Source organism: Neovison vison, chromosome 2, assembly GCF_020171115.1.
Source record: "Neovison vison isolate M4711 chromosome 2, ASM_NN_V1, whole genome shotgun sequence".
Lineage (NCBI taxonomy): Eukaryota > Metazoa > Chordata > Mammalia > Carnivora > Mustelidae > Neogale > Neogale vison.
Window position 1 is genome coordinate 12,866,533 of NC_058092.1, and position 24,589 is coordinate 12,891,121.

Here is a 24,589-nt window from a genome sequence, read left to right on the forward strand (position 1 = left end):
GTCTCTGCCCGAAGGAAACAACCAGTTCCTTAACCATTCTTGGCTGGATTCAAGAATGTGGCTATTCTTGGAAGAAAGGACAAAACGTAACAATTTTGTTGGTACCTGGGGGAAGCCATCCATAATTTGGGAAGTTTCAGAAGACTGATGCCCCTAATCCTGCCCACTAAGAGCATTAAGAAGTGCAGGGCCAGTCACGGGGGGCCACACCCTGCCTGCTCCGCTCTGCTCCGTGGAAGGCACAGCTTGCTCTCAAGGGAGGCTGCCTCCCTCCAACAGGCAGGGGGGTGGGGGGTGGGGGTAATGACCCCAGGGAAGGGATTAGGTGGAGGGGTATCAGACGCAGCTGGCTTCTGGGGACCAGGGGTGCTTGGCCAGCTGGGGGTGGGTGGCAGAGCTAAGGACTGGGAGAGTTGTGAGGAGGGGAACCCGGGGGAAGGAGAGGGGGTGGGCGACAGGGAGGAGGGAGAGGGGGCGGGAGGGGGGAGCTCTCCTTCTCCCTGCAATAAATCGGCTTAGCGGACGAGAGCCGAACAGCCCAGAAAGGATTAAAGAAAAGTCTGTATAATACAGCGGAGAGCGCGGCGAGGGAAAGGCGGGAGGGCGGGGGGCGGGGAGAGGGGGAGGGGCGGAGGGAGGGCGCGGGGAGGGGGGCGCTCGCGCCGCCGGGAGAGGCGAGCGCGAGGCGCAGAGAGCGCGGTTCGGCTCCAAACTCCGGCGCCGCAGCCGAGCCGACTCCGGGCCGCGGTGGGCGCCGCGCGCAGCCGGGGAGCCGGGAGCCGCGGCGCGCCCGGAGCACGGCCGGAGCGCAGGGTCGTGGCGCCCCGCGAAGCCCGAGCCGAGTCGAGCCCGGCGCCCCGGCGGCCCGGCCGCGGCGGCATGGGGGCGCCCCCGCGGCGCCCGGCGCTGCCCGCCATCGTCTCGGCCGGCGGCCGGAGGCAGGAGCGCGCCTGAGCCCATGGCGAGGGGATCTGCCGCCTCCGCCACCGCCTCCGCCCCGCCACCGCCGCCAGCTCCCGGGCACCATGCGAGCCGCCCCGAGCCTCCGCGGCTGCGCCTGCCTGCTGCTCGCCGCGATCCTGGACCTGGCGCGCGGTGAGTGCGCGGGCGCCCGGCGGGAGCCCCGGTGGGGGACGCGCGCGGGGGCGGGCCGCCGGGGAAGGGCGCGGGCCCCGGGCGCCCCGGAGAGGCTCAGGGTGCGAGCACAGGTCCTGGCGTGGGGGTCCGCGCAGTCGTTCGGCTCGGCGACAGAGGGAGGAGATCTCCTCCGGCGAGAGCGCTCGTGGGTCTGTGCCAGGGTGTGCGTGTGCGTGTGTGTGTGTGTGTGTGTGTGTACGAGCGTGTGCCTTTGTTGCGTCTATGGGTGAGGGTGTCCGGGAAGGAGCTGTGTGCGGGAGTGCATTTAGAGATGTGAGTGTGCGGATGGGGTGTTTGAGTGTCTGTGTCAGTTCCACGGAGAAGGTGTGCGTGTGAGAAAGAGTGAGCCAGAGTGTTTGGGGGTGTGAGCGGTGCCAGCTTCCAGGGGAGGTGTGAAGTGTGAGAGCTTGTGTCATTGTATGTGTGAACGTGTTGAAGGGTGGTGAGTATGCGAGGTGTGGCGTTTCTCGCGGGTCCCAAGTGTGCGGGTCTCTTTAGGGGTGTGTGGCAGAGGATGACTACTGCTTTGTGGGGGGCGATTGTGCGTGCATAGGAGGGGGGATGTGACACTTGGGCAGGAGTGTGCGTGGATCTGGGGTGTGTGGATGTGCGGGCGCGTGGGGGTTGTGTTGCTTCGTGGGCCGGGAGTGTGTGTGCCGGCGATGGAGCGTGTGGTTTTAGTGTAGAGGGAGGTATGGATGGGTCTGGGGGCAGAGAAGGTGTGAGCAGCCGTGTGTGTGTCCCGCATGGACTTGGTCTCAGGTAGACTGAACCAGCTGGGAGGAGGTGGAAGCAGAGCGGGGTCCCCAGAGCAAGCGATCGGTGGCTCCGCATCTCAGGGGTCCAGGGCTCGCGGCTGCCTCGGTGCCTCCTGCTCGGCGCCGCCGTCTGGTGGGTCTTAAATGGTGCTGGAGCTTATCCTGGCGACCCAGGCACCTTTCCGGCAGTGAGCCGACACCTGGGCTAGCAGCCCAGCAGGAGGGAGGCGGGACCAGCAAAGAGTCGAGGGCGTGGAGACCAGAGGGTCCTCCTCTCGAGTTCCCCGCTGAGCCTAGTGCCAAACCTGGGTGCCTAGAATCGGCCCCTCTGGAGTCACAACCTGGCTCCATGGTGATGGCGGTGGGGGGTGCCAAAAAGTAGCCACTGTGGCCAGGAGGATCTCAGCCCCTAGCCCAAATGAGTGATGAAGGCAGGGGGTCAACTCTGTCCTGGTATTTGCCTTGCCCTCTCTGGAGGTGCCTCACCAGGCTCTGAGCGTGCCTGGCACGAAGGGGTGTCCCCCTAAAATAACTCAGCCCCCAGGTCCTTGGAGAGTGCTCGGTCTGCAGATGGGAGAAGCTGCAGAATTTGAGTCTAAACGGTGGTCTCGCTGGCAGAGGGCGGGGGAGGGGTTGTATAACCCAGAAGAAATGTCAGGCCGGTACTTTGTCCCCCTACCCTTGGAGCAAGAGACTTCCCAAAAGTGGATCAGAATCTCCCCCCCAACTTTGGGGTGAGGGCTCCCTCCGTCAGATGCCTCTAGAGGGAAAGGTTATATGGAGAGGGGGTCCCAGTTCCAGCGCCGGCCACCGGGCTTTGTTGAAAGGCACTGGAGCCCTCACCTGGACATTGCAGGGAGAAAGGATTAGGGTTTGGGGGCTGGACGGAGCACCCTTTCTCTCCCAGAATGTACAGAACAGACGCCACAGGGGGTGGCGACTGATGGTTAAAGCTACGTTGGGAACCCGGCTCGGTCAGGACCCCACCCTGAGCGCTCTCCCCAGAACCCTCAAGCGGCGTTCTTTGGGCTGCAGGGCTGCGGAGAGCTGACCCGGCGTCCCAGCGCCTCCACCCCTTTTGCCCGCCCCTGCAGGCTGCGGGGTGGGGGGCAGGGGCTCCGGCGCGGATGTTGGGAGTTTTGGGGCAGGGGGAGCCGGCGTAGCTTCGAGCTCCTAGGCTCAGGGTGAAGAAAAAGCGCCGACCCGGATCACGGAGGGGAAACTTTCCGAGACTGGGGCGCAGGCAGGGGTTCTGCGCCACCGGAGGGCCCTCTTCTCCGCAGAGGAAGAGAGAGTGCTTGAGGGTGGGGTCCCTTCTTCCCCTGCTTCCAAGTCTGTGCGCACGAGGGGGCGGAAGGGTCAGCAGGAGATGCAAGAGGCCGGCTTGCCAGAGGAGGGCGCCCTTCCAGGATATGACCGAGAACTGTGCACCTGGCCGTTGGCTTAGCCGGGCCACCTGCCAGGGGGGCTGCCTGGGTGGGAGGAGAGGGTAGAATCCAGGGCAGGCATTCCGAAACCTGCCTTCCATTTGGCCGGGGGGGGGGGGAGTGTCGGCGGTGATCACTACTGAGTAGGGGCATGGCTCGCGTGCCCTCGCCCGTTGTGCCCCTAAGGGTCGCAGACAAAGGGGCTCAACTTTGGAGAGGTGGGTCTGTGCATTGGGGAAAAGGACTCCGCCGCGCACAGGATTGGCTGGGCCATAATTTCTGCCCCTAACTCACCCTCCCCAATATCTGACTCTGCAGTACAGAAACCTCAATTTCTCTCTTCTCCCAGATCACCCGGGAGCCCCCGAGGCGTTTTCAAGTCTTCGGGCCCCAGATTCCCCTGCCTGGGTACTTCCGGGAAGGAAATCCGGCATTTGAGCCTGTGCAGTGGCCCGGAAGAGAGGGCAGTGGCAAGGGGGTGGTGGGGGAGGTGGAGGTAGGGGAGAGAGTGATTTTTGGCTCTGCTTCCTTGGGCCGCCGGAAATTCTCGGCGAAGAGTAGTGGGTGGGCAAGCTCGGTTGGGGCGACCCAAGGTCCCCAGCCAGTGACCCTGCCAGTTCTGTCTCCGCAGCCGCGTGTCAGCAGGTGGGTGGGTGGAAGGGCTGGCCGAGGCTGCCGCAGCACTGAGACTGCGGGGCCTGTGCCCGCCCGAGCTGCGGTGCCGACTTTTAAGTTATTTATCCTTCCTCCCCACACCCACCCCACGCCCAGGGCGCGGGGCGGGGGCTCGGACTCCTCTGGGTTCCTTGTCAGCCCCCGCCTCCCAGCGCCGCGCTGCGCTGGGCGGAGCCCAGAGCCGACTGCTCCGCCCCTGCTCCCCCAGCCGCCCCGCCCCCCCGCCTGGCCACACCCCCATCCATAAATCCCGCCCCTTTCCCACCCCAGCCGCAAACTCAAGTTTTTCCTGAGAGGTTGAACTAGTTTTCACTTTTGAAGTGCAGAGAATGTTCAAGCTGGAAGCGACCTCCGCGATCACTTATTTAATGGGTCCGAAAACTCCTATTTTTTAGCTGGAGGACCCTTTTAGAGTAGGAACTGATGATCACCGCCCCCTCCCCCCAAATCCTAATGCCGTGGGCAAGATGGCAGGCACAAAAGGAGAGCTGCCTGGGTTCCTGCGGGTGATGAGACTCTTCTGGGAGCGATCCTTACGCGCAAGTCTCCTGAAACAGTCTGAGGTTGCTTCTTTCCTAGTATCTGGCAGGGAGTCTGGTGTTTCAATAGCCCCAATTGTGTGGCTCGGCGGCAGTGTGCCATGCACGTGCTGGCCGCTTCCCAGGCCTCAGGCAGCTGCAAGATGGGCTTAAGCTCCGTTTTTCGCAGACTAGGAAACTGAGGCTCAGAGTTTCACGACTAGTTAATGACAGAAGTAGTGGCTCCTTCCAGCTCCCTGCCTGGCCCAGCCCTAAGCGCTCTCTTTCCTTCCAGGGTTCCGTCCCTAAACCCCAGCTTGGAGAACCCCTTGGGCAGGGGCAGGCAGGCTACCAGTGATGCCTTAGATTGGCGTGGCTACCCTCAGCTCTCCATAACATCTGTCTCACACACAATTGGGGCTGTGGAAGTGGCTTCCTCAGGTTTCTGGATTATAGCGGTCCCAAATTGGAAGGCAGAAGCTGAATAAAGAGCCAAACAAAGAAGAGACTGGTTAGTTCTGTTCACTGGATTTCCTGGGCTCCATGTGGGTGTCTAACCTGGCTTACCACCCTACCCACCTCTGCAACACCTGCAAACCAAACACAGTGCTAAGCACTGTGTACATGACCTTGAGCACGGTGGGGGTGTCCCCGCCTTTATGGTGTTTACCACTTAGTGGAAAATGGATTCTTCACTGAGCCAGAGGAAGGGGCTGCATCTCCGACCCTTACTGAACTCTCACTGCTTCGTCATTCTTGTTTAATTCTTGTTTAATCCTAACAACCACACAGAAAGGTAAAACTAGCCCTGTTTTGCTGATGAGGGAACTGAGTCTTGCAGAGGTCAAGTGACTTGTCCAAGGCCACTGGGTCAGTAAGTGGTGAGCAGAGATGCGGATGCAGGGCTGAGTCTCGCCCTCTGTGCCCTGGTGTCTCCCAGGGATGAAGAGGCTCAGGCACTTCCTCGGCTCTGACCGCGTGGACCGTTTAGTGTGTAGTTCCCTGTCTGGGTGTTTTACTCCTTACAAACCCTCACGAAGATAGAATTATCCTGTGCGTGCTTCAGCGCAGATGGGAGAAAGTGTTGTCTCTGTTAAGCCTTCCTCGTTGTCAAGACAATGAATGGGCATCCCTTGTGGGCGGGGCACATCCGAAAAGAAAGAGACTTCGATCCTCCTCCCAGCAGTGAGAGAGGTTGGGCATGTTCCCGAGAAGATGAATGGCAGTCCAGGGGGAAATGTGTGGACACTTGCTAGATGCTAAATGATTGACATCCCCTGCAGGAAGTTCCTGGGGAAGAGTGATTCCTTGAGGGATCCAGGGGATGCTTCACGGGGGAGGGGCGACTTGAGCTAGACCTTGAAGTAAAGAGAGGACATGAAAAAGCTCAGGGTAAGGCGTGAGCGAAGAGCTGGAGGGTGGGGTTGTGCGTGGTAGTACCACTGCAACTCAAGACTGGCCTCCCCAGAGTCTGGTTGAGAACTGGGAGAAACAAGAATCATAGTATGGAGAGCTACTATTTATTGCACACCTATTAAATGTTCTTTATGCATTAAAAGCTCTCGGTAATATGTGAGGCAGTGCCATTAGCCATTTTTGCAGATGAAGACGAGAGGCCCGGGATCTTTCTCTTTCTCCCTCCCTCTCTCTCTCTTTTTGGCTTCTTTTCTTGTCTTCCTTAAATAATGAATGAGGCTCGGGATCTCTTTTCAAGTGCAACAGATGGGAGTTTCAAACCCAGGTCTGAAGCGATCCAGAGACACTGCTGCTCCCCGAGGAGAGGAGAAACTAGTTTTTCATCACTGGAAGGAGGAATACAACAGTCTCTCTCCACTTGCTAGAGGATGCGAAGCCGTCTGTTTTAAAAAGACAAATGTCAGCGGTGGAGAAACACACAGCATCACTTCCTAAGAGCTGTCTGCCTTCAGGATGAAGGTCCCGGGAAGGAGCAGGGGAATGAGGTCCCGGAACCCACCTTTACGCTCTCAGTGGGGTCCAATAGCAGAGGGGGCGTCCATGATCACCAAGATCTCCTGGTTAGGATTTTGTGGATGGAGCAAATAAATCCAATGTGGCTGGAGCTGGAGGTACACAGAGCAGCAGCCCCAGGGGGCAGGAAAGGACACTGCAGTCCCCAGGCAAGGAATCTGATCGACCAGCCATTCCTGCATCTACCGGTCACATACTAGATTTGCGCTGGAAATCATGCACACACACGCCTCCTTACTGCCTGCCGTCTTGGTAAGCCACCCCAAGAGGAGCCCATCAGGCAGTCGCCCTGGGATATGGACCCAGAGCAGAGGAAGACTGAGAACCCCCGTAAAGGACCCCTTGCCAGTGAGGAGTCCCCAAGGAACTGTACTTCTCTGGTGCCCTGAGGCTAATAATGACGGGACCTACCCTCCAGGGTGTTCACAGGATGGAACGAGTCCTTACATGCAAAGCGCTTGGCTCAGTCCCGCGAGCTGTGCCGATGGCAGTTTTAACCGTGGTTGTGCCAGAGTTGCTGTGCCCCAAACTGCATAGGTCTTTCCAGTGCCTGGGGCTTCCACTTATCCTCGTGTTCCAGAAACTTCCATGTTCCACCTGTTACTTTTGAAGGCCTTGAGCTGTCCAGAGTTGGTTTTTGCTGCTTGCAAAACAAGGACCCCATTGATCCTTTCCCAAGGCATCATGAGCCTCAGAGCCTGGGATGGCTCCCGGTCTACTAGCTGGGGGGTGATTGATCCCCCCACTAGCCCCCTGACTTCCTTGGGAGGTCCACGGCATTGGCACTGCCCCTCGCCAACAACCGAGTAGAGATGCAAGTTGTTTCTCTCGGTGGGATGCGGAGATGGAATCAGTCTTGCCGTGAACCTCCTGTCCCCTGCCCTGGGATGCCCCATGAAGGCAGGGGGCCCCGGCCAATCTCCGCGCTAGTGAGTCTTCCCCATAAAAAGCATAGTGGGTTCTCAGTGAAGCTTGTTTGTTTGGGTGCATAAACCATCTTTGGCCTTCAGACATGGGTGTCCTGGTTTAGAAGAGACTTCCTACAGAAACACGCATGGAAAGATTAACAGCACGTGGAATTTGGGCTGGATTCACAGGTGAACTTCCCTTTGGCAAGGTTCTCCTCCTGGAACTACAGGCCTGTTCTCTCAGATCATCCCAAAGGGCGGAGACGCTGGTTCCAGACATCGTGCCTATCTGCTGGTAGTCCCGAGAGCTGACCAGATGCTTCCGTACCTGGCATGTCACCGAGCCCTCCCAGAACACACGGAGGCAGCCACTCTCCTGCCCATTGAGCAGGGAAACTGAGGCACGGGGAGGTGAAGAGACCGGGGTGGGAAGTGGCTTGAGTGGGATCTGGGTTCGGTGGCTGTGTGCCCAGCCTTCCTTCCCTCCGCCACCAACTGTGCTGCATCACGGAGCCCACCGGGGTCTGGAATGGGACAGGCCAGCTCCCAGGAGCTTTCAGGCCAGTAAACCGACCAGAAAGTTTGCTCTATGGGCTGGATGTGTAGGCACTTTGCTGACGTGAGGCTCTCTCCTCCACTGCTGTCCAGAAGAGTAGTACATCCCCAGTCCATCAACAAGGAGCCTGGTGTGTCCGGGCCACACAGTGGGGAGACCAGAGCCCACCGTCTCTCTGCTCCACAATCTTGGCCTGCTCAGAGGTCTCTGGCCTTAAACTTCACCCTGTCTGTCCCTGCCCAGTTTTCACCATTTCTTGGCTCAGAGAGGAGACCTCTGCCCTTAGCCAGCACAGCCCCTGACCACATAGACCTCCTTCTAGTTTCTGTCCCCTACTTCCCTGCCCTCCATAACTCCTCCCCTTCCCCCCACTGACTCAGGTGTCCCCTAAAAGTGTTGACAGCAGCACTTTGGGCCATACTGTGTTAGAAGAACCCTCCTCTGGGGCTGGGGATGCCTTAGGGCTGGTGTCCCTGCTGAACTGAGAGCTCTCGAGGGCACCCCAGCCTTGGCTGGAGCTCTCCCTGCACCCCAGCCTTGGCACGAGGCCTGGCTCTGGGCAGATCCTTAGGATATGTTTGATGAATGAGTGGATGATCGCCCCCTCCCCCACTGAGCCTGAGTTTCACACACCAGACCTGGGCCTGTTTCCCAACCCTGACCAGTCACCTCTGGAAAGCACTTTCTGGTGTGAGAATGTGCCCATTGTGACAGTTCACCATCACTCACGCTGGCATCAGGGCTGGCATCTGGGGGATGAGTCAGCAGGGGAATATGGTAGGAAGTCCAAAGGGCTTCCTGTTCCCTCTGGCTTCTCCTTGTGGAGGGGGGCTGTCCTTGCCTGGGAAGAGTGGGGGTTTGGGGAAGAAAGCATGGAAGGAACCAAGGAAGGAAGGAAGGAAGGAAACTCGCTTGGAGCAGCTTCTGTGTATCCAGCCCTGTGCCAACCTTGTTCACGAGTGCTGTCCTATTAAATCATCCCAGAAACTTTGGGAGGTCCTATGCTTCCCATCTGACAGATGAGGAACAAGGCTTGGAGAGACTGTGATTTGCCCAAGGTCCCACCACTTGTCGTGGGGTGTGAGGGTGGGGCCTGGACTCACACCTAGGCACTGACTGGCACAATCTTGGCCTGCTTTCCAGACTCTGAATGGATCCCGTTGGTGGCCTGAAATCGACCATAACGGGAGTATTTACACCATGGAAATCGGCAGACACTCCAGAGCACAGCTCCCCTTAATCCGCAGCTGGTTGTTAGCCTTTGGTGGCACAGCCCTGGGCAGGCTCGTCCTTCCTCAATCGCTGTCTCTCTGGGCAGCCCCTGGAGTTAATGGACTTGGGTTTCCATCTAAACCGGGTTCAAGTCCCAACATGGCCACTTCTTAGCAGAACATACTGGAGCCAGTCACTCCCTTTCTGAGTCACAGTTTCCTCATCTTTTGAAAGTGGAGGGTGTCGTGAGACCCATGAGATTCTACCTGAGAGCCCTTGGCAGGTAACCTGCCCTCAGGCCCTGGCCCCTCCCTTCCTCCTGACTCTTCTGACCTTCCTTCCTTCCTTCCTTCCACCTGTCTCATAGGCCTGTCTCACTTTCTGCTCCCCCCACCCCCACCCCGGAGGTGGACTCAGGAACCAAGTCAGGGATTCCAGTCACTTCCATGAATGGAGCAGCTGCCCTAGCCTCCTGCTGGGCTGGCAGAGACCTCCCTCAAGGAATTTCAGGTTATTGGCAACCCCACACAGCCCGGACTCATCTGAGAACCAGAAACGATCGTGTGTAATAAATAGCCAATTCAGGGAGAGCATGGGTGATTTTTCGGGGGCAAAAGGAGTGGCCCAGCAAGGTTCTGAGAGATTGAGAGCATCCTGATGGCTAAGGAGGGTGTCCCGGGCAAGGGGACAGTTTGCACAAAGGCCGGAAGGAAGGAGTCAGAGGGCCGTCCAGGTGCGTAAGGGGTTGAGAGGCAGTGAGCCGGCTGACCTCACTTGAGCACTGGTGTCTGTTGAGAGGCTGGAGATGAGGCTTGCATTGGTGGCGGAGGTCCGTGTGCCGGGGGCCGGGGTCTGGATTCAAGCCTGGGGACCGCAGGGAGCAGTTGAAGAGAGAAGAGTGACATTCCCAGAGCAGCGCTCTAGGAAGATGAATTGGTTTTTCTGGGCCACCTGAAGCCGGAAACTGTTTGGAACCTCCGCTGGGTTATAAATGGTTGTTCTGGAGCGCCCAAAGGGACAATGGCCTGACGGAAGACGTGCTGTCAGTGGGGGCCGTTCATCTTACCCGGCGTGTCCAGACCTGGCAGGGAGGAAAACCGGGCCCCGCCAAGATCACACGGCCCGGCATGCGGCTGCCGCAGCCGGAGCATATACCTTGGGCTTGACCCGAGAGTCATGGGAATAGCTGTTCCCAGGGAGAAGCTTCTAGATCTCCAGGGAGCATGGGTGCCAGCGTCTGACCTAGGCTCAGACCCTCTCTCCACTATTCATCCAGCACATGAACTCAGGGAACCCTTCACTAAATCTCAGTCTTGAGTGGAGAAGGCTGAACCCCAGCTCTCCGTGGTGGCCTGGTGGGGTGGGGACAGCTGGGCGTGGTAAGTGACTTACCATGAGGAGACCAAGCTCGGTGCCCAGCACACAGGAGGCGTGTGAGAAATGACTGCTGCTCTTAGGGCGATGTCTGCCTCCCTGCCATGTCACCAAGTGCGAAGGTGAGGAAGTGTTGGTGAGCCTCGGGGCCCGGCCAAGGGTGTACATTGTAGGTGTCCCTGCTTGGAGCCCTCAGTGAATCCTCATTGGAATTACACAGGATTGGAATTACAGAGCAAAAAGGGAGCCGAGAAATTACTGGCATTATCTCCTTCCTCCCATTTTAAGTCGGGAAAACTGAGGCCAGGGAGAAAGGCCTCTCTGTCATTGTGCACACTGTGTGTGATATGGGGACAGTCCGCGTCCTGCAGGCCACCCCAGGGCTCGATCAGGTGGCCCCACCACCCTCAGAGTCTTCCGTGGGGGAGGCCTCAGGGGTCCCCCAGCCTTGGGTGGAGATCTTGGCGGCCCTCCGGAGGGAGCGACCCCCAAGCCTCATAAACCACGGGAGCAGCTTGGGAGTCGCCAGGGAGAGAAGCAGCTGAGGCTTTGGAGTTTTTTGTTCCTTTGCCAAGCTGTCCACTTTGCCCTTTTGTTTCTCTTTCTGCAGAGGCACTCCTGCCCCTCCGATGGGGTTGTTTGTCACCAGTCATTGGCGCCTCCATTATGTCCCCAGCGCCGTCTCTTCCTCCCCTCTCCCTCATGCTGCCCCCAGAGGAAGGCGTCCATCACGGGGTGCCCTGGCATCGTGCTGGGCTGGCGGGGAGGGGCCGCGCGGGGGCTCGGGGACACTGGCAGGGTGAAGACTGACCAGCGGGACCCAAGGGTGGACGGCATCCTTATCGAGAGCTGGAGCTCGCTGTCCGGGTGCACGGGTTTTTGTCGGGAGTGTGGTGGGACCTGCACGGATAGCCTCAGCCCAGGGACCTGGCTCTGCAAACTCCCAGAATTTTAAGCGATGCAGAGTCACCCAGCCCCTGACATCGCAGGCAGGGGCAGCGGGAGGGAGGTGGGAGGCAGGGAGCCCCCAAAGCCACCACATCACAAAGAATTCTTTGTTCGCTGGGGCAGCAGAGGAGTGGGCTGGGGCCCAGCTCGGAGGAGGGGAGGCTGGGGAAGGCGAATTCCTGAAGCCCAGTTGCCCAATGGGGAAGAGTTCTCAGTTCCCGGGACGGTCTGAATTGCAGAGAGAGCAGGTTCTTGTTGCAGGAAGCCGTCGAGTTCGTCTCTTGGTTCATTCATTCCTTCATTCAGTCATTCACTGACCCCCTCGCTGGAGCAGCTGGTATGAATTAAATGCTTCCTGGGGGTGATGCACTGGGCTGTTCTAGAACTCTAGAACAGAATGAACAGGCCAGTCCTTGCCCTCCTGGGGCTTACAGTCCGTGTGGCACAATTACACCAGGTGTCTCAGCTTTTATTTAACAGAATTGACCAAAATTCAGTTCCTGCGGTCCCCCCTGTCACATGCCAAGTGCTCAAGAGCCACACAGACCTCCCTTTTCGGACAGCACAGATGTAAGACGTTTGCATCGTTATAGAAAGTTCTGGACAGGGCGGCTCCAGGGTGGGCAATGTTCCTCTTTGGGCGGGACCAAGGACTGGTCATAGGTGACAAGGAATCAGGGAGGGAGGGTCCTTCCTCACCCTGTCCTTCCAGTGGTGCCAAGGAGAAAGCCTCAGGCTGAGGATGTCATGTCTTTAATGCCCTCTGTCACGTGCTGATCTGCGTTTCCAACAAAAACGAGTGTGGGGCAACCAGTGAGCCCAAGGGAGTGAGAGTTGTAGTAAACCGTGTTTTGTTTTCATTGTAATTCTTATAGTTACCCTCTGTTTAAGGCAAGGGAGGCTGGTTTGCCATTTGGGGCAGTGATTTAAATTCTCTCTCTCTTTTTAAAATGGCTTATTTAAGTAAAAAATGAGCCGAGTTAAAGAAAAATGTTAAGTGCGCCGCGGAGCAGGTGGCACGGGGATATGGCCAATCTGGGAAGGTGGCGGGTGTGAGTGCCTGCCGCGGAGAAACCCAAGTTCAGATGGAACGACGCAGGCTTTGGAGGCAGATAGAGTAGGGTTCAAGTTTCAGCGCCCCTGTGTGTGTGAGCTCGGTGGCTCTGCCTCTGTAGTGTTCAGGGGCCAGCAGGAGCCACCATGCTCAACTGGGGAGTCTGGGAGGGGGGCTACTTAAGGAGTCAGTTTGCAAGGGGTTTGGGGGGGCAGCAGCAGATGGCGTCACCCTGGGCTCCGAGCAGTGTGTGCCCCTGCTCCCATCCATAGACCAGAGAGGGTCATGCAGAGAGAGCCTCAGGCACCTGACGGGGAGTGGGAGGGAGAAAAACCCAGCATTACCCTCTTGTCTTTGAACGTTTCGCTGGCGCTGACCATTGACCAAACCCCGGGGGAAGCCCATAGAGGGGGGTCTCCCAGGTACGGAGGGCGAGGAGAGAGAAGCGGAGTACAAACAGCAGCGGTCTAGCGCCATCTCCCTAAGCCTCAGTTTCCCCATCTATAAAATGGGGATGGTGCTACCTGCCCAGCAGAGTTGCTGTGAGGAGGGAAGGGACCCCGTGGGTTGCTATTTATATGCACGGCAACAGCAGGAATACAATGCCGACCCTTGTGCCTGGTCCTCAGCTGATGCTAGATTTTTCTGAACTGAAAAGTAGCCTATGAGCATGGGTCCTTGGAAAGGTGGAACTGGCTTTTCAGGGGCACCTGAACTTGAAGCAGCGGGTAACTTTGGGTTCATGTGGCAGTTTGCAGAAAGGACCCGCCTGCACTCCCCGCTCCCTGCTTGTGTTGACCTTTGCAATGTGTCATCTGCGCTTTAGACTGCTTGGTGGTCCCTCCACCTTCGGGTCCCCTGGTGCATCTCGCTGATTGATTACCCCACCCCAGGGCACACGGATTCGTCATCCTCCAGTCTATTTTCCACCCGATTTCCCACGGAGAGTTTCTTTCTCCTTAGATCCATTTAGGTCATCTTTCCTGCCATGCCCACTGGCTCCCACCACGTGCCGGCTGGTCCACATCTGTCATGAACGGGCTGCAAGCTAGCCTCCTTCCAAATGGAAAGGCAGGTGCTCTCCCCCTGCTAGCCTCTCTCCCTGGAGGCTGCTTCCACCCTCACAGGTAGGGGAGGAGGGGGAGGGAAGGGCGAGTAAGTTACCCCTTTGGACCCCAAGCTCTTTCTCCTTCACCCGAAAGCTGAGGATGCCACAGCCATTTTTAGTGGCGTCTTCTTGGCACGGGGAAGGGAGACGGATGGAGGAGGGGGGCAGTTCCCTGGAGGTCAAGGAGTAGCCGGCTTCCAAGATGATAACTTTCTTGGGAAAACTTTCCCCAACAGTCCCCTCTGCTCACAGTTCCTCCGTGGACAGAGGTGACTTTCCTTAGACCCCTCGATTTTCCTTTGTCTGGCCTTTTTCCCATCTACCTTGACTGTTCAAAATGACTTTGATGGGCGCTAATTCTGCCGGTTGAAATTCATGAGACGCTTTACACATTCGGTGATTTGCTGAAATTGCTGTGACAAGTATCAGTGGCAATTTCTTCCCTGGCTCATTCTCTAATGTGCTCCGGGCAAGACAGGGTGCCCTGCCCCTCACCAACCTGCCATCTGGCGACACCGCCATCCTCCAGCAGCCCTGTGACCTGCCCTGCCCCGGCGCGGGTGGGTCTTAGCCCCGCCTGCTGGCTCAATGGCAGTGTCACCCTCCCAAGGGGGACCGGTGCCTCCCCAGGGATGAACATCCGTTGGGAAGAACTTCACCAACGGCCCCATCAGATCTCAGTTCCCAAGCTGGCTGAAACGACATTCTTTTGTTCTGTCCCCTTCCCATCTACCTGACTGTGCTGATAGGCTTTGATGAGGATTTGTTGCCCAGCTAACTAAGGGCTGGGTTCTGCAGACTGGGTTTCTCTCCATGCTGGCTGTGGGGTCTCCAGCTTAGCCCCAAGGTGCCACTTCTGGCTTCTTGGGGTAGGATCCGGAGTCTCCAGGATAGCTTTTGTCACCCATGAGTCTTATCTCCCTGGGTGCTGGTGCCTTCTGGTGGGCCCGTTCTGAGCCGCTCCCTGTGGAGCTTGCCAGATTTCCACTTCCCCTTCATGGCATTTGTCCTGCGTAGCTGTGTCCCATCCCTACTATTATTCACATCATCATTTTCTTAAAATTAAATTCTAAATTAATTCTAATTAATTCTAAATTAAATTCTAAATTAATTTCCTCTTTGTTGACTTGTCTTGCGTAAAGACATCATGTATAGGTGTGTTACACTGAGTATATTTTTTTCTTAATTCGTAGTAAGATAACATGTAACTATTTGAGTTTTTAAAAAAGCTTCCTCCTACCCCCTACCATCCTCAAGAGCCACGATGGAAAACACCAGTGTGGTAGAAAGGGCACCGGACTCAGACTTACCAGCCCCAGGTCCCGATTTCAACTCCTCCATTAACTTACTGGCTTACTGCCCACCCCCCTTGAGTTGATGGTCCCTAATACAAAGGAGTCAATCTGGACGATTCCAGTTCTAAGATTCTGTGATGGGCAATGGATTGGAAAGGGAAATCTCATCTACGTCCAAAATGTCTCATTTAAGACATGTTTAAATTACCCTGGAATTTTCACCTTTGGAAATACCCTCCCGTGGATCCCTTCAGTGGCTACTCATTTCCTTGGTGCACACCTATGGCCTCAGCTCCTGTCCGTCTCCCACGGTCATTGCTCTGGGTGGGGTCCTGCGCTAAGGCTGACACAGCTGGGATAAATAAGACCCAGGGCCTGCCTTCAAGGAGCTCGCAGTCTCCCGGGGCAGCTAGGCAAGCAGGCAGATAAACTGGGGTATGATATTGGAAATTCTAAAATTTAAATAGCTGCCGAATCCTTGGAGGAATGCAGATGGGGAAATAACGAATCTGCCTGAGGTTTGGGGGAAAGTTGCGTATCACTCGAAGGGGTGACACATGACTGGGTCTTGAAGGATGCCTAGGAGTTGCCCAGGCTAAAGAGGAGGTGGAGAGATTTTTAGGAGGATGTAAGAGTAGGGACAAAGACTCACAGGCTGCAAAGGGTTTGGATTACCTGGGAGTGTCTGGAAGTCAGTGTTGGAGGGTACGTGTTGCAGGAAAGAAGCGAGGCTGGAGGTGACATAGGGGACAGACAAATCAAGTGCATTTGCTGGAGGTGGGTTGGTCTTGCCCCTGGGTAGGTTTTCCAGGTCTGGACCCACAGGCCCGCTGGCACTCACAGAGGCCCTGGGGAATCTGCTGGCTCTACCCTGGGAAGGAAGAATCCCTCTTTTCCCACTGAAGAGACCTCTCAGGGCCATTTGCCGCATAGAGACGGGGGAAAAGGCTGTGTGGGCAGGACTTCGGGGCTGGAAGCAGGGAGACATTTCCCTCCAGGTTGGTCTCTTCAAAAGATACCCCCTGCTGTGAACCTGGGCTCAGCCCCCTGGGACAGCACCTGGTTACAAAGCGGCCTCTCTCAGCTATATGGTTGTAGGAAAAGACTCCTGGGCTGGAAATCGACAGAGACGTAGGTCCACGCTCTCTACCTGGGCCTTCTGGACGTCGCCTGCAAAGTGGTGAGAGCAGGCACCACGTGATGAACACTGGCTCCGTGTGCGCAGGCGCTGTGGGAGCTCCTGTTCGTGTTAACTACTCAGTGCACCAGCTTCCAAATAAGCCCCTGGGAGGCGTGCGCTACTGGGATCCCCGCGCTACTGGGATCCCCATTTTACCGTAGAAGAAACCGAAACACAGAGAGGTTAAGCCACTGGCTCAGGGTCGCACAGTTATGAAGTGGCTGTGCTGTTTTGAATCCAGAATGTCTCACATTTTAACTGCTTTCTATGCTCTCTGGCAGAGATCCCTTTCTTTTGTGATCCCAGGACTCTCCAGACTTCCCATCATGATCCTACACAGCTCTCAGGGGCTTAGGGACTCTAGCCGCAGCCGGAGCTGGGCCTGGGCTCCACGGCTGCACCGCAGTGGAACGCCACAGGCCCAGCGCCTCCCAGCATCGGCAGTCATGGGGTGGCGGTCCAGCTCCGCTCTGTTGTTTCTGGCCTTGTTATTATTATTATTTCTTTCCAGCATGCTGCTAAAATCTTCCCGCAGTGAGCACGCATCCCAGCTCTTTAAAATTTTAAGGGCTTTACTTAAACAATGTTATTTCCCTCGGAAAGGAGGTAGAAGAGGCATATGCGGTGGTTATATTTAGTGCAGTGTGTGGGTCTGAGCACACGAGTGTTCGGTGGGCCTGGAGGTGACTAGGGAGGGGTGTGTGTGTGTGTGTGTGTGTGTGTGTGTGTGGCAGTGGGAGGGTCTGCAGCTGGCCTCCCCCTCTCCTGTCTCCCAGAAAGCATAGCCTCACAGAGAGCCTATTGCGCAGTATTCAGAGAACAGGAGGTTGGATGCCACCTGCAGGGAGCCGCTGGGGAGGCATAAAGCTGGACAGAGAGCTCCATCCTCTGGTCATCCTCCTCAGCCCTGGATGCACAGTGGTCCTAGCTGCCCTGGGGCCTTTGCACATGCTTTCCCCACCCCCTCTGCTGAAATCCACCTCCTTTGGACTGAGGCCCGTTCATTATTCAGATCTCACCTTGGACATCACTTGATCCATTCATTTCACAAATACTTTCTGGGCACCTGCTATGTTCTCAGCACTCAGGGGCATGGGTGCCCTTTGTGACTTGTGTTCATGCCCCCTGCACCCGGCACGGGTCCCGGGGCTGAGCAGGCTTTAGCACGAGTTTCTGGAGCGGATGAAAGCCCGAACAGATGCTGTGGGATCTGGAGAGAGGATACGGTTGCCCTCCAGGAGCTGACAGCCTTGTTGGAATTCATACCAGTGACACCGTGAAATGGGAGCGAGCCTGTTGGGCCTGGCAGGGCTGTACTGGTTCGGTACAGGGGGAAGAACTCCTTCCTGCCTTTTTATCCATCTGACAGCTTGGGTCCTTACCCTGTTCCGGGCAGGATGTGAGGCACCCGGGGTGGAGGGGAGGCTAGAGAAAGGCAGAGCCCAACCCCGCCCTCCTGGTGCTTCGCTTCCACAGTGCACGATTCACACATGCAGGAGTAGGAGTTTTCACGGACAGGCCGGGGGAGTGATAACCACAGTGTGGAAGGGCGAGGCATGGACGCGGTGATGACCACATGCAGAGGTGCATGGGGGTCAGGCCGGGCCTAGTGACCAGATACCTAGGGGCTGCAAACACCCAAGGGCCCTAATCACTGACTGTGGGAAATGCTGGCACGGAGTGCCAGTGGATGTGTGGCAGTGACTAGGGGAGGCCCACGATCTGCAGGGACCCACACTCGGGTTCTGGGAGAGAAGCTGGGCCTTGGGGGTGCGGGGGTGTTAGATGGGAGTGGGCAGAGTTGTGGTTTTCAAACTGGGTTTCTTGGAACCCCAGCATCCCACCAAGGAACCCCCAGCACTACTTTGGGACGCCAGAATGTGGGTCCATGGGAGAGTCAAAGGGTTCCTTGTCCCCAGATCAAGCCAGCGAGCCCTGCTTTGCCAGTTTTACAGACTGGTTCTCTTCCTGCTCATGCTTTCCTTTGAATGGAGGATTGTGAAAATGAGTGTTTTTGAATGATGGAGGGGACCATCAGGGCTGGAGGAGGTTCTGGAGCTTTCCTGTTTAGGTGCAGCCTTCCTTTCACTCTATATGTGGGGAAACTGAGGCCAAATGTGCAAGTGACTGACCCCAGGTCACCAGCAGCAGGAGGCCGTCCCTGGGAGAAAAGCCTCATGACTCGTGCCTGTCCAAGCTTGGAAAGGTGGCCTAGGGCAAGTCCACTCTACCCTGGACAGGAGGCCTGGGGTTACTGTCCCCAGAGGGTGCCTGCCCCTCCCCCAGCCCAGCCTCCGAATGGACCCCTATGAACCGTTCTCCTTTGTCAGCCCAACTGGTCTGCCCCACCCTCGTGGGGGCCGGGAATGAGATGAAATATTTTATGATCCCACGCTTCGTTATGTTTTATTAAAAGTGCCCGTGCTGGCTTCCGCTGGTACATCTGCCAGGCCCGGTCCTGGGGCTTCCTCTCCCTCCCCACCCCCTCCCTTGCTGTCAAGAGGAGGCAGACAGCTGCTGCCCCATCCCCCAACCCTTTCCCCATAGAGCAGGGCCCCAGCCCGGCTATCAGGTGTCCAGGAGATAAAGGGGAATCCTGCAGGTGAGGACAGATTGGGGGATTTAGAGCCATAATCCTGTGTGTTCACACATCCCTAACCCCATCTGGTCCTGCGGCTACCCCTGGAGGGCAGAGGGGGGGAGGGGCAAGTCCAAAGTCACGCAGCACGTTTGATGCACCTGGGCCTGCATTCCTGACACACACACACACACACACACACACACACACACACACCACCCCGTGTGTGTTGTGTGATTCTAAGATCAGGCCAACGTCCCTCCCCAGGCTGGTCATGTCCTATTCACCAGTGACCACTGGAAATGGCTTGCTCTCAGCAGGCTCCCAGTTTCGATCTGGGTGCCGGCAGGAAAACCCTTGTGTGCAGGTATTTCCAGCAGAGAAGCAGCACCCGTGTGCCTCCTGGTGCGGGACACTCTGCCATATCGGGGGCAGTTGGCATGTTAAGGTGTGGCCCGCCTGGATCGGAATGCCCGCCAAGTCCCCCGCTAGATGTGTCCCCTGGCGCAAGGCATGTGACTGCTCTGAGCCTCTGTTTCCCTTCTGTAAAGTGGGAGTGACGATACCTACGTTGTTGGGGAGATCTGACACCTAATAGGCATTTCATACACGGTGGCAGTGGTTTTGAATGGGCTCCCCCACTACCGGTGAGAAGGTATTTAATCAGCTTTTCATTCAAGGAAAGTGGGAAGTGATCATCTTATTATTATTAGCTAATACTAATGCAGAAGGTGTTATTCATTTATTAAGGACTTACTGATTGCGTACTCTATACCTAAGGACATGGTACAGCGCAAAACAATCAGAGCCTTGGGCTCATGGGGCTGACATCCTGGTGGGCAATGCAGAAATGAACAGACAGTCAAATCACCTAACTGGACAAATAGGCACCATACTGAGGAGAAGGCCACAGGGTGGTGGAATAGGGCAGGGCTTGGGGGCAGAGTGGCTTCTCTAGACTGGGTGGTCAAGGACGGCTTCTTGGAAGAGGTGCCTTTGGAGCTGAAAAGGAAGAAGAGAAGCAGGTCTTACAAGTATGTGTTTGACTCCTCCTGACGGCATCTTCTCTGGGCCTTGCTCCCTGGTGCCTGGCATCAGCCACCTCCATTCCTGGGTGCTATAAAGACGGCTGGGCCACGGCCGCACCCCCTTCTGCCTGGGGCTGAGGCCCAGTGAACCAGGAGGCAGGGGACTGCGTTAGGCACATTCCTGACCTGTTCTCATTGAGCTCTTGCCCACGTAGCAGGTGGATCTGTAGCTTGCTCCCTTTTGCGGGTAAGGAGCCTGAGAGCCCAGGAAACTCTCACAGCTGGTTCGAGGAGGGTCTGTCTGGGTCTGTCCGTCCTGAGTTAGTTTCCTCTTATGCTCGATGGCTGTGTGCACCTGTGAGTCTAGTGGATGCTGACGAGCTGGAAGCCTACTCCCCTCCTCCTAGTCCCCTGGGGCCCCTGGGTGCCTCTGGGCTGGGGCTGGAGCCCAAGCCAGGGGACTCAAGTGGGCTAGGAGGGCAGGGAGCCTGGAGTATTGATGGCCCTCAAAGCTGGCAGGTGTCAGGAGGCAAAAAGGTATTAATTAGCAGTTATTCCCTGGCAGTGAGGAGATGGATAGAGATTAAGGTGGCCGCCCGAGCATCCGTTTTGTAGCAGCCGAAAAGCAACAGTAAATCAGGGCTATGAATCGATACTGTAAGAGGGAGATATGTTTTAATCTTATTAGCAAGGCGGGAGAATTCCTCACTTGTGAGGCTGGATTGGAAAAGGGAGTGAAGTGATGGGGGGCTTGGACCTTCTGTTGGGAGGGGTGGCGAGCACCAGGATGGAGAACTCTGACCCCTGTTGGGAAAAGTCAGGGCACGGAAGGTGGGAAGGCAGCTTGGAGTCAGCAGAAGGGGTGGCCTGCCTTCTTCCCGAGGGTCTTGGCCACAGCCCTGCACCCTTACAACCCCTCCCTGTGAATGAAGGGCTCCGGGTTGGGCATCAGTTCAACTGCTGGGTGTGGATGGGACTCTGGCTCTGGCGCTCGGCCCAGCCACATCCACACGGTGGGCAAGACTCTGAGGCCGCCAGAGTGGGGAAGGAGAGGGTGGGATGGTGATCGGGGTGTTCTCTGGGGAGCAGCCCCCCCAGCAGGCACGGAATGCTTGCATGGCCTTTGCTCTTCCTGATGACAGACACCAGGGTGGGCGCTCTGGCCCTGTGCACCGAGGGAAACCGGTGCAGGCAAAGACGTCTGCTGAGGCATGGCCTGGCTGAGATTTAACCCCATATCTGGGTGGCCAGAGCCTGAGTCCTTTCCACTGGAGCACGAGACGACCCCCAGCAAAAGCAGGGGAAAGACCCATGAGGTCCAGCCTCTAAGTGGGATGAGGGGCTTAGATTCGGGACAGTTTCTTTCTCCTCCTCTCCCAGGGTCAGTTCCTCTCTGCACACTGGGACAGAAGGTGCCTGTGGGAGGGAGCCTGGGATGCAGAGGACAAGGTGGGGGAAAAAACCAGAGCAATCAGGATAACTCCTAGCACCTGCCTTTCTGTTGCACCCAGGGCAAATAGCAATTACTATCTCTGGGTCTCGGTTTCCCCCATGAGATCTCGGAAGGCCTTGCTAGCTAGAACATTCTCAGACTGTATTTTTCTCTCCTTAAATGATCAGTTGCCTACTATGTGACGTAATCAGCATCCCTGGGTGCAAGCATTATTAGCCCCATTTTACAGTTATGTGAACAGAGGGGCTCAGAGAGGGTTAGTTGCTTGCCCAGGGTTACCCAGCTAGTGAGTGTGTGTGTGTGTGTGTGTGTGTGCGCGCGCGCGCGCAGATGTGTGTGTGTGTGTACGGATTTGGGATAGCCAGCTGCTGTCTCTGCCTCAGTAAATGTCCCATTTACTTATCTGCCTCACTCACTCCATGAAGTCAGTAAGAGTGGAGTTCGGGTTTGCCTTACTAATTTCTGCAACGCAGAATTCTGTGAGCACAGAATATGCCTTTATTAAATATTTGGATTGATAGATGGTTGGTTAGATGGGTTGATGGACGGGTGGATGGATGGATGGGGGGCGTGGATGGATACATGGATGGATGAAATGATAATTAGTGAACCAAACCACACTGGTGTGACCTATGACTAGGGAACCCAAATGTTTTTGGTTAGTCCTGTGGACATTCCTGCCTTGTCCATGGTGGTATTCCCATTTCTTAGCATGGTAAGTGGCAAATGATTTTCAGTTGAATGGAATTCTTAGAAATTCTCTGGAAAGGTCAGTATTTGAATGTAGACCGAGCCTTGGAAGCCTCAGCGGGCAGGCAGAGGGATGGCCAAGAAGACCTGGGTGTGTGCTAACTCCCGAAATGGGGAAATGACTACAGAATTTTCCCCCATCCGTGGATTCTGGGCCCTGGCTGCCTCTTGGGGCTACAAGAAAGGAGATTTTGCAGATTTCCCCAGAGTGTCATTAAAAAGCGTCTTGCCCTCTCCTGAGTGGCGAGGGAGACCCCTGGCATTCTCCTCCGCATTCTCGTCCCTGGCGGAGTCTGGGCCTAACAAGCAGACAGAGAGGCTTTGAACAGGCCAAGGAAGGGTGGTGGGGAGTCCACTGAGACGGGGTAAAGTGCCTCCCTCTCTTCTTGCCAGGCCACTGAGAATTTGGCTTTAAATTTTTAACCTAAATAGAGTTATATTCATTCTCTCTCCCACTAGATGCAAAGCGCTTTTTTGGAGCAATTAAGGAAAAGCATAAATCAGTCCGTTTTTAAAAGCTCAGGCCGACTTTGTGGCTGGCTAAAATTAGTGTCTCCATAAAGGAGGAGGAGGAGGGGGAGGCAAGAGCTGGATTTGGCTTCAAGACATTCATTCACTGAGTGGGGGGGTGAAACCAGGCTCCTGCCCTGTATCGGCCAGATCTCGGGGAGCCACGCTGTCCAGCCGCACCTGACTTCTGCCAACCAGCACACCCTCTCTGTTCCAACCCCTGTCTCAGCCCTTTCCCGATCTTCTGGTATGGAGGAGAGAGAGTGGGGTTGTAGAGTGACCGGGCTTCACTGCACATCCACTGTGTGACCCTGGCAAGTTGCCTCACCTCTCTGAGCTCCCAGTTTCTGTGTCAGACAAATGCTACCCTCTTCCACCTGACTTTGGATCCACACAGCTCAGAATACGAAGTATTCTCCTCCCATGACCCCCTCCTGGCTCTGTGATCACACTCGGTCAGCGTACTGGCTATCTGACCACAGCCCACTCCTTCGCTGGACTGGAAGCCCCCGAGGGTCTCGTCTGCCCGCTCATCGCTGGCACATCGTAGGTATGCAGCCGCTCTTTTTTGTTTTGTTTTGTTAAGAAATCCATAAGGATCCCACGGACCCGCCACTTTACTTCTCGGGGCTTCCCTTCCTTACTGTAAAATGAGAATAAGAAACATATTCTTTGCAAGTGAGTATTAAGTGCGATAAATCCTGTATCTGGGAGATCTTTATCAAGCTCTTATTACATTCTGGGCTTCCGGGACGCAGCAGTTCAGCAGGACAGGTGTGGTCCTCCCTTTAAGGACCTACAAACCTGGGGCGCCTGGGTGGCTCAGTTGGGTTAAGCCTCTGCCTTTGGCTCAGGTCATGATCTCAGGGTCCTGGGATCAAGCCCCGCATTGGGCTCTCTGCTCAGCAGGGAGTCTGTTTCACCTCTCTGCCTACTTGTGATCTCTCTCTCTCTGTCAAATAAATAAATAAACAAACAAACAAATTAATAAATAAATAAAAGGACCTACAAACCTGGTGGGAGAAAAATGTGGTGTTCTAGCACCTTGGAGAGCGCCCCGCCCCGCCACCTGCTCCTAGTTCAATAATGAACGGAGCCGTGGGTGAATGAGTGAACAAATGAATGAGAATTCTCTCCTTCCTTGGCTCCCCTGACTCTCCCCTGACTCTCACCCGTAGCGTTTCCCCTATACCTTATCTGGGGAGTTACCTTTTCTGCTAACAGTTTAGACTTGATTCCGTTCCGGCTGTGTTGCCCTGCTGTGTGTCTCACCCTCTCTGGGTCTCCTTTTCCCACCTGCAAGGTTAGAGGGGTGGGATGGTCGTCTCAAACTCCTTTGACTTGGGAGGGATGTTCTGGTCCCTTGTAGACAGGGCCTCAGAAGCTTCCGGGAGAGAAATCCTGTCATCTCCCGCCTCGCTCCTGGTCTGGTTCTTCTGTGGGTCTGGACTTGATGCCGACTCATCTCCCAGGGGGAGGGCTAATTACTCACAGGCGCTATCTGTTCATCTCCCAGGCCTCTTATCAGGGACATAAGCATTTAGGCAAACACATTAGGCCAAAGCAGGCCAGGCGCATGGGAACCAGAGCCTTTTCACAAATATCTCTGGGCTTCTCTTGGCTGTGGAGGATGGATACGGATGCTGGGCTATGCTCCTCATTGGGCCCTGAACCACACCTGCAGGACTGACCCACAGGTTCTGGAAATTCCAGGCACCCGAGTTCAGTCCTCCCCCAGGACCGTGTTCAGCAAGACTGAGCTCTGGGCTGGCGCTCTCTGCAGCAGCCCGCTCAGCGAGACAGATGCACTCCGACAGGGCCTTAGTCAATCACGGCGAGGCAGAGAAATCCTACATAGAGTTCCACGGCCATGCCTGGGAGATTAGGGGATTCTCTGCGATTTAGATTGATCAACAGATTTTTCTGGAAGAAAAGGGGCTGTCACTGAGCATCTGCTGTCTCTGGGGCCTGAGCTCTAACTCTCACGTGCTCCAGCCTACCCACCTTCCCACCGGCCAGTGAAGGGTCACGTCAGACTCCCTTCACAGGTGATGACTGGAGCCCCAAGGAAGCCAAGTGACTTCCTTTGGGGGATCTGGGGAAGGAGGCTTACACTGTCTGGGCTCCTCGG

General features: G+C 56.3%; 1 protein-coding gene across 1 annotated transcript in view; it reads left to right on the forward strand.

Annotated features, from left to right (window-relative positions):
* Window positions 1-1,025: 1,025 nt before the first annotated feature.
* Window positions 1,026-24,589, forward strand: part of IGSF21 (immunoglobin superfamily member 21) — a 233,814-nt gene continuing 210,250 nt past the window's right edge. Inside the window, exon 1 of the mRNA XM_044237279.1 lies at window positions 1,026-1,095. Within this exon, the coding sequence (XP_044093214.1) occupies window positions 1,026-1,095 (70 nt within the window). The remainder of the gene's footprint in view (window positions 1,096-24,589) is intronic.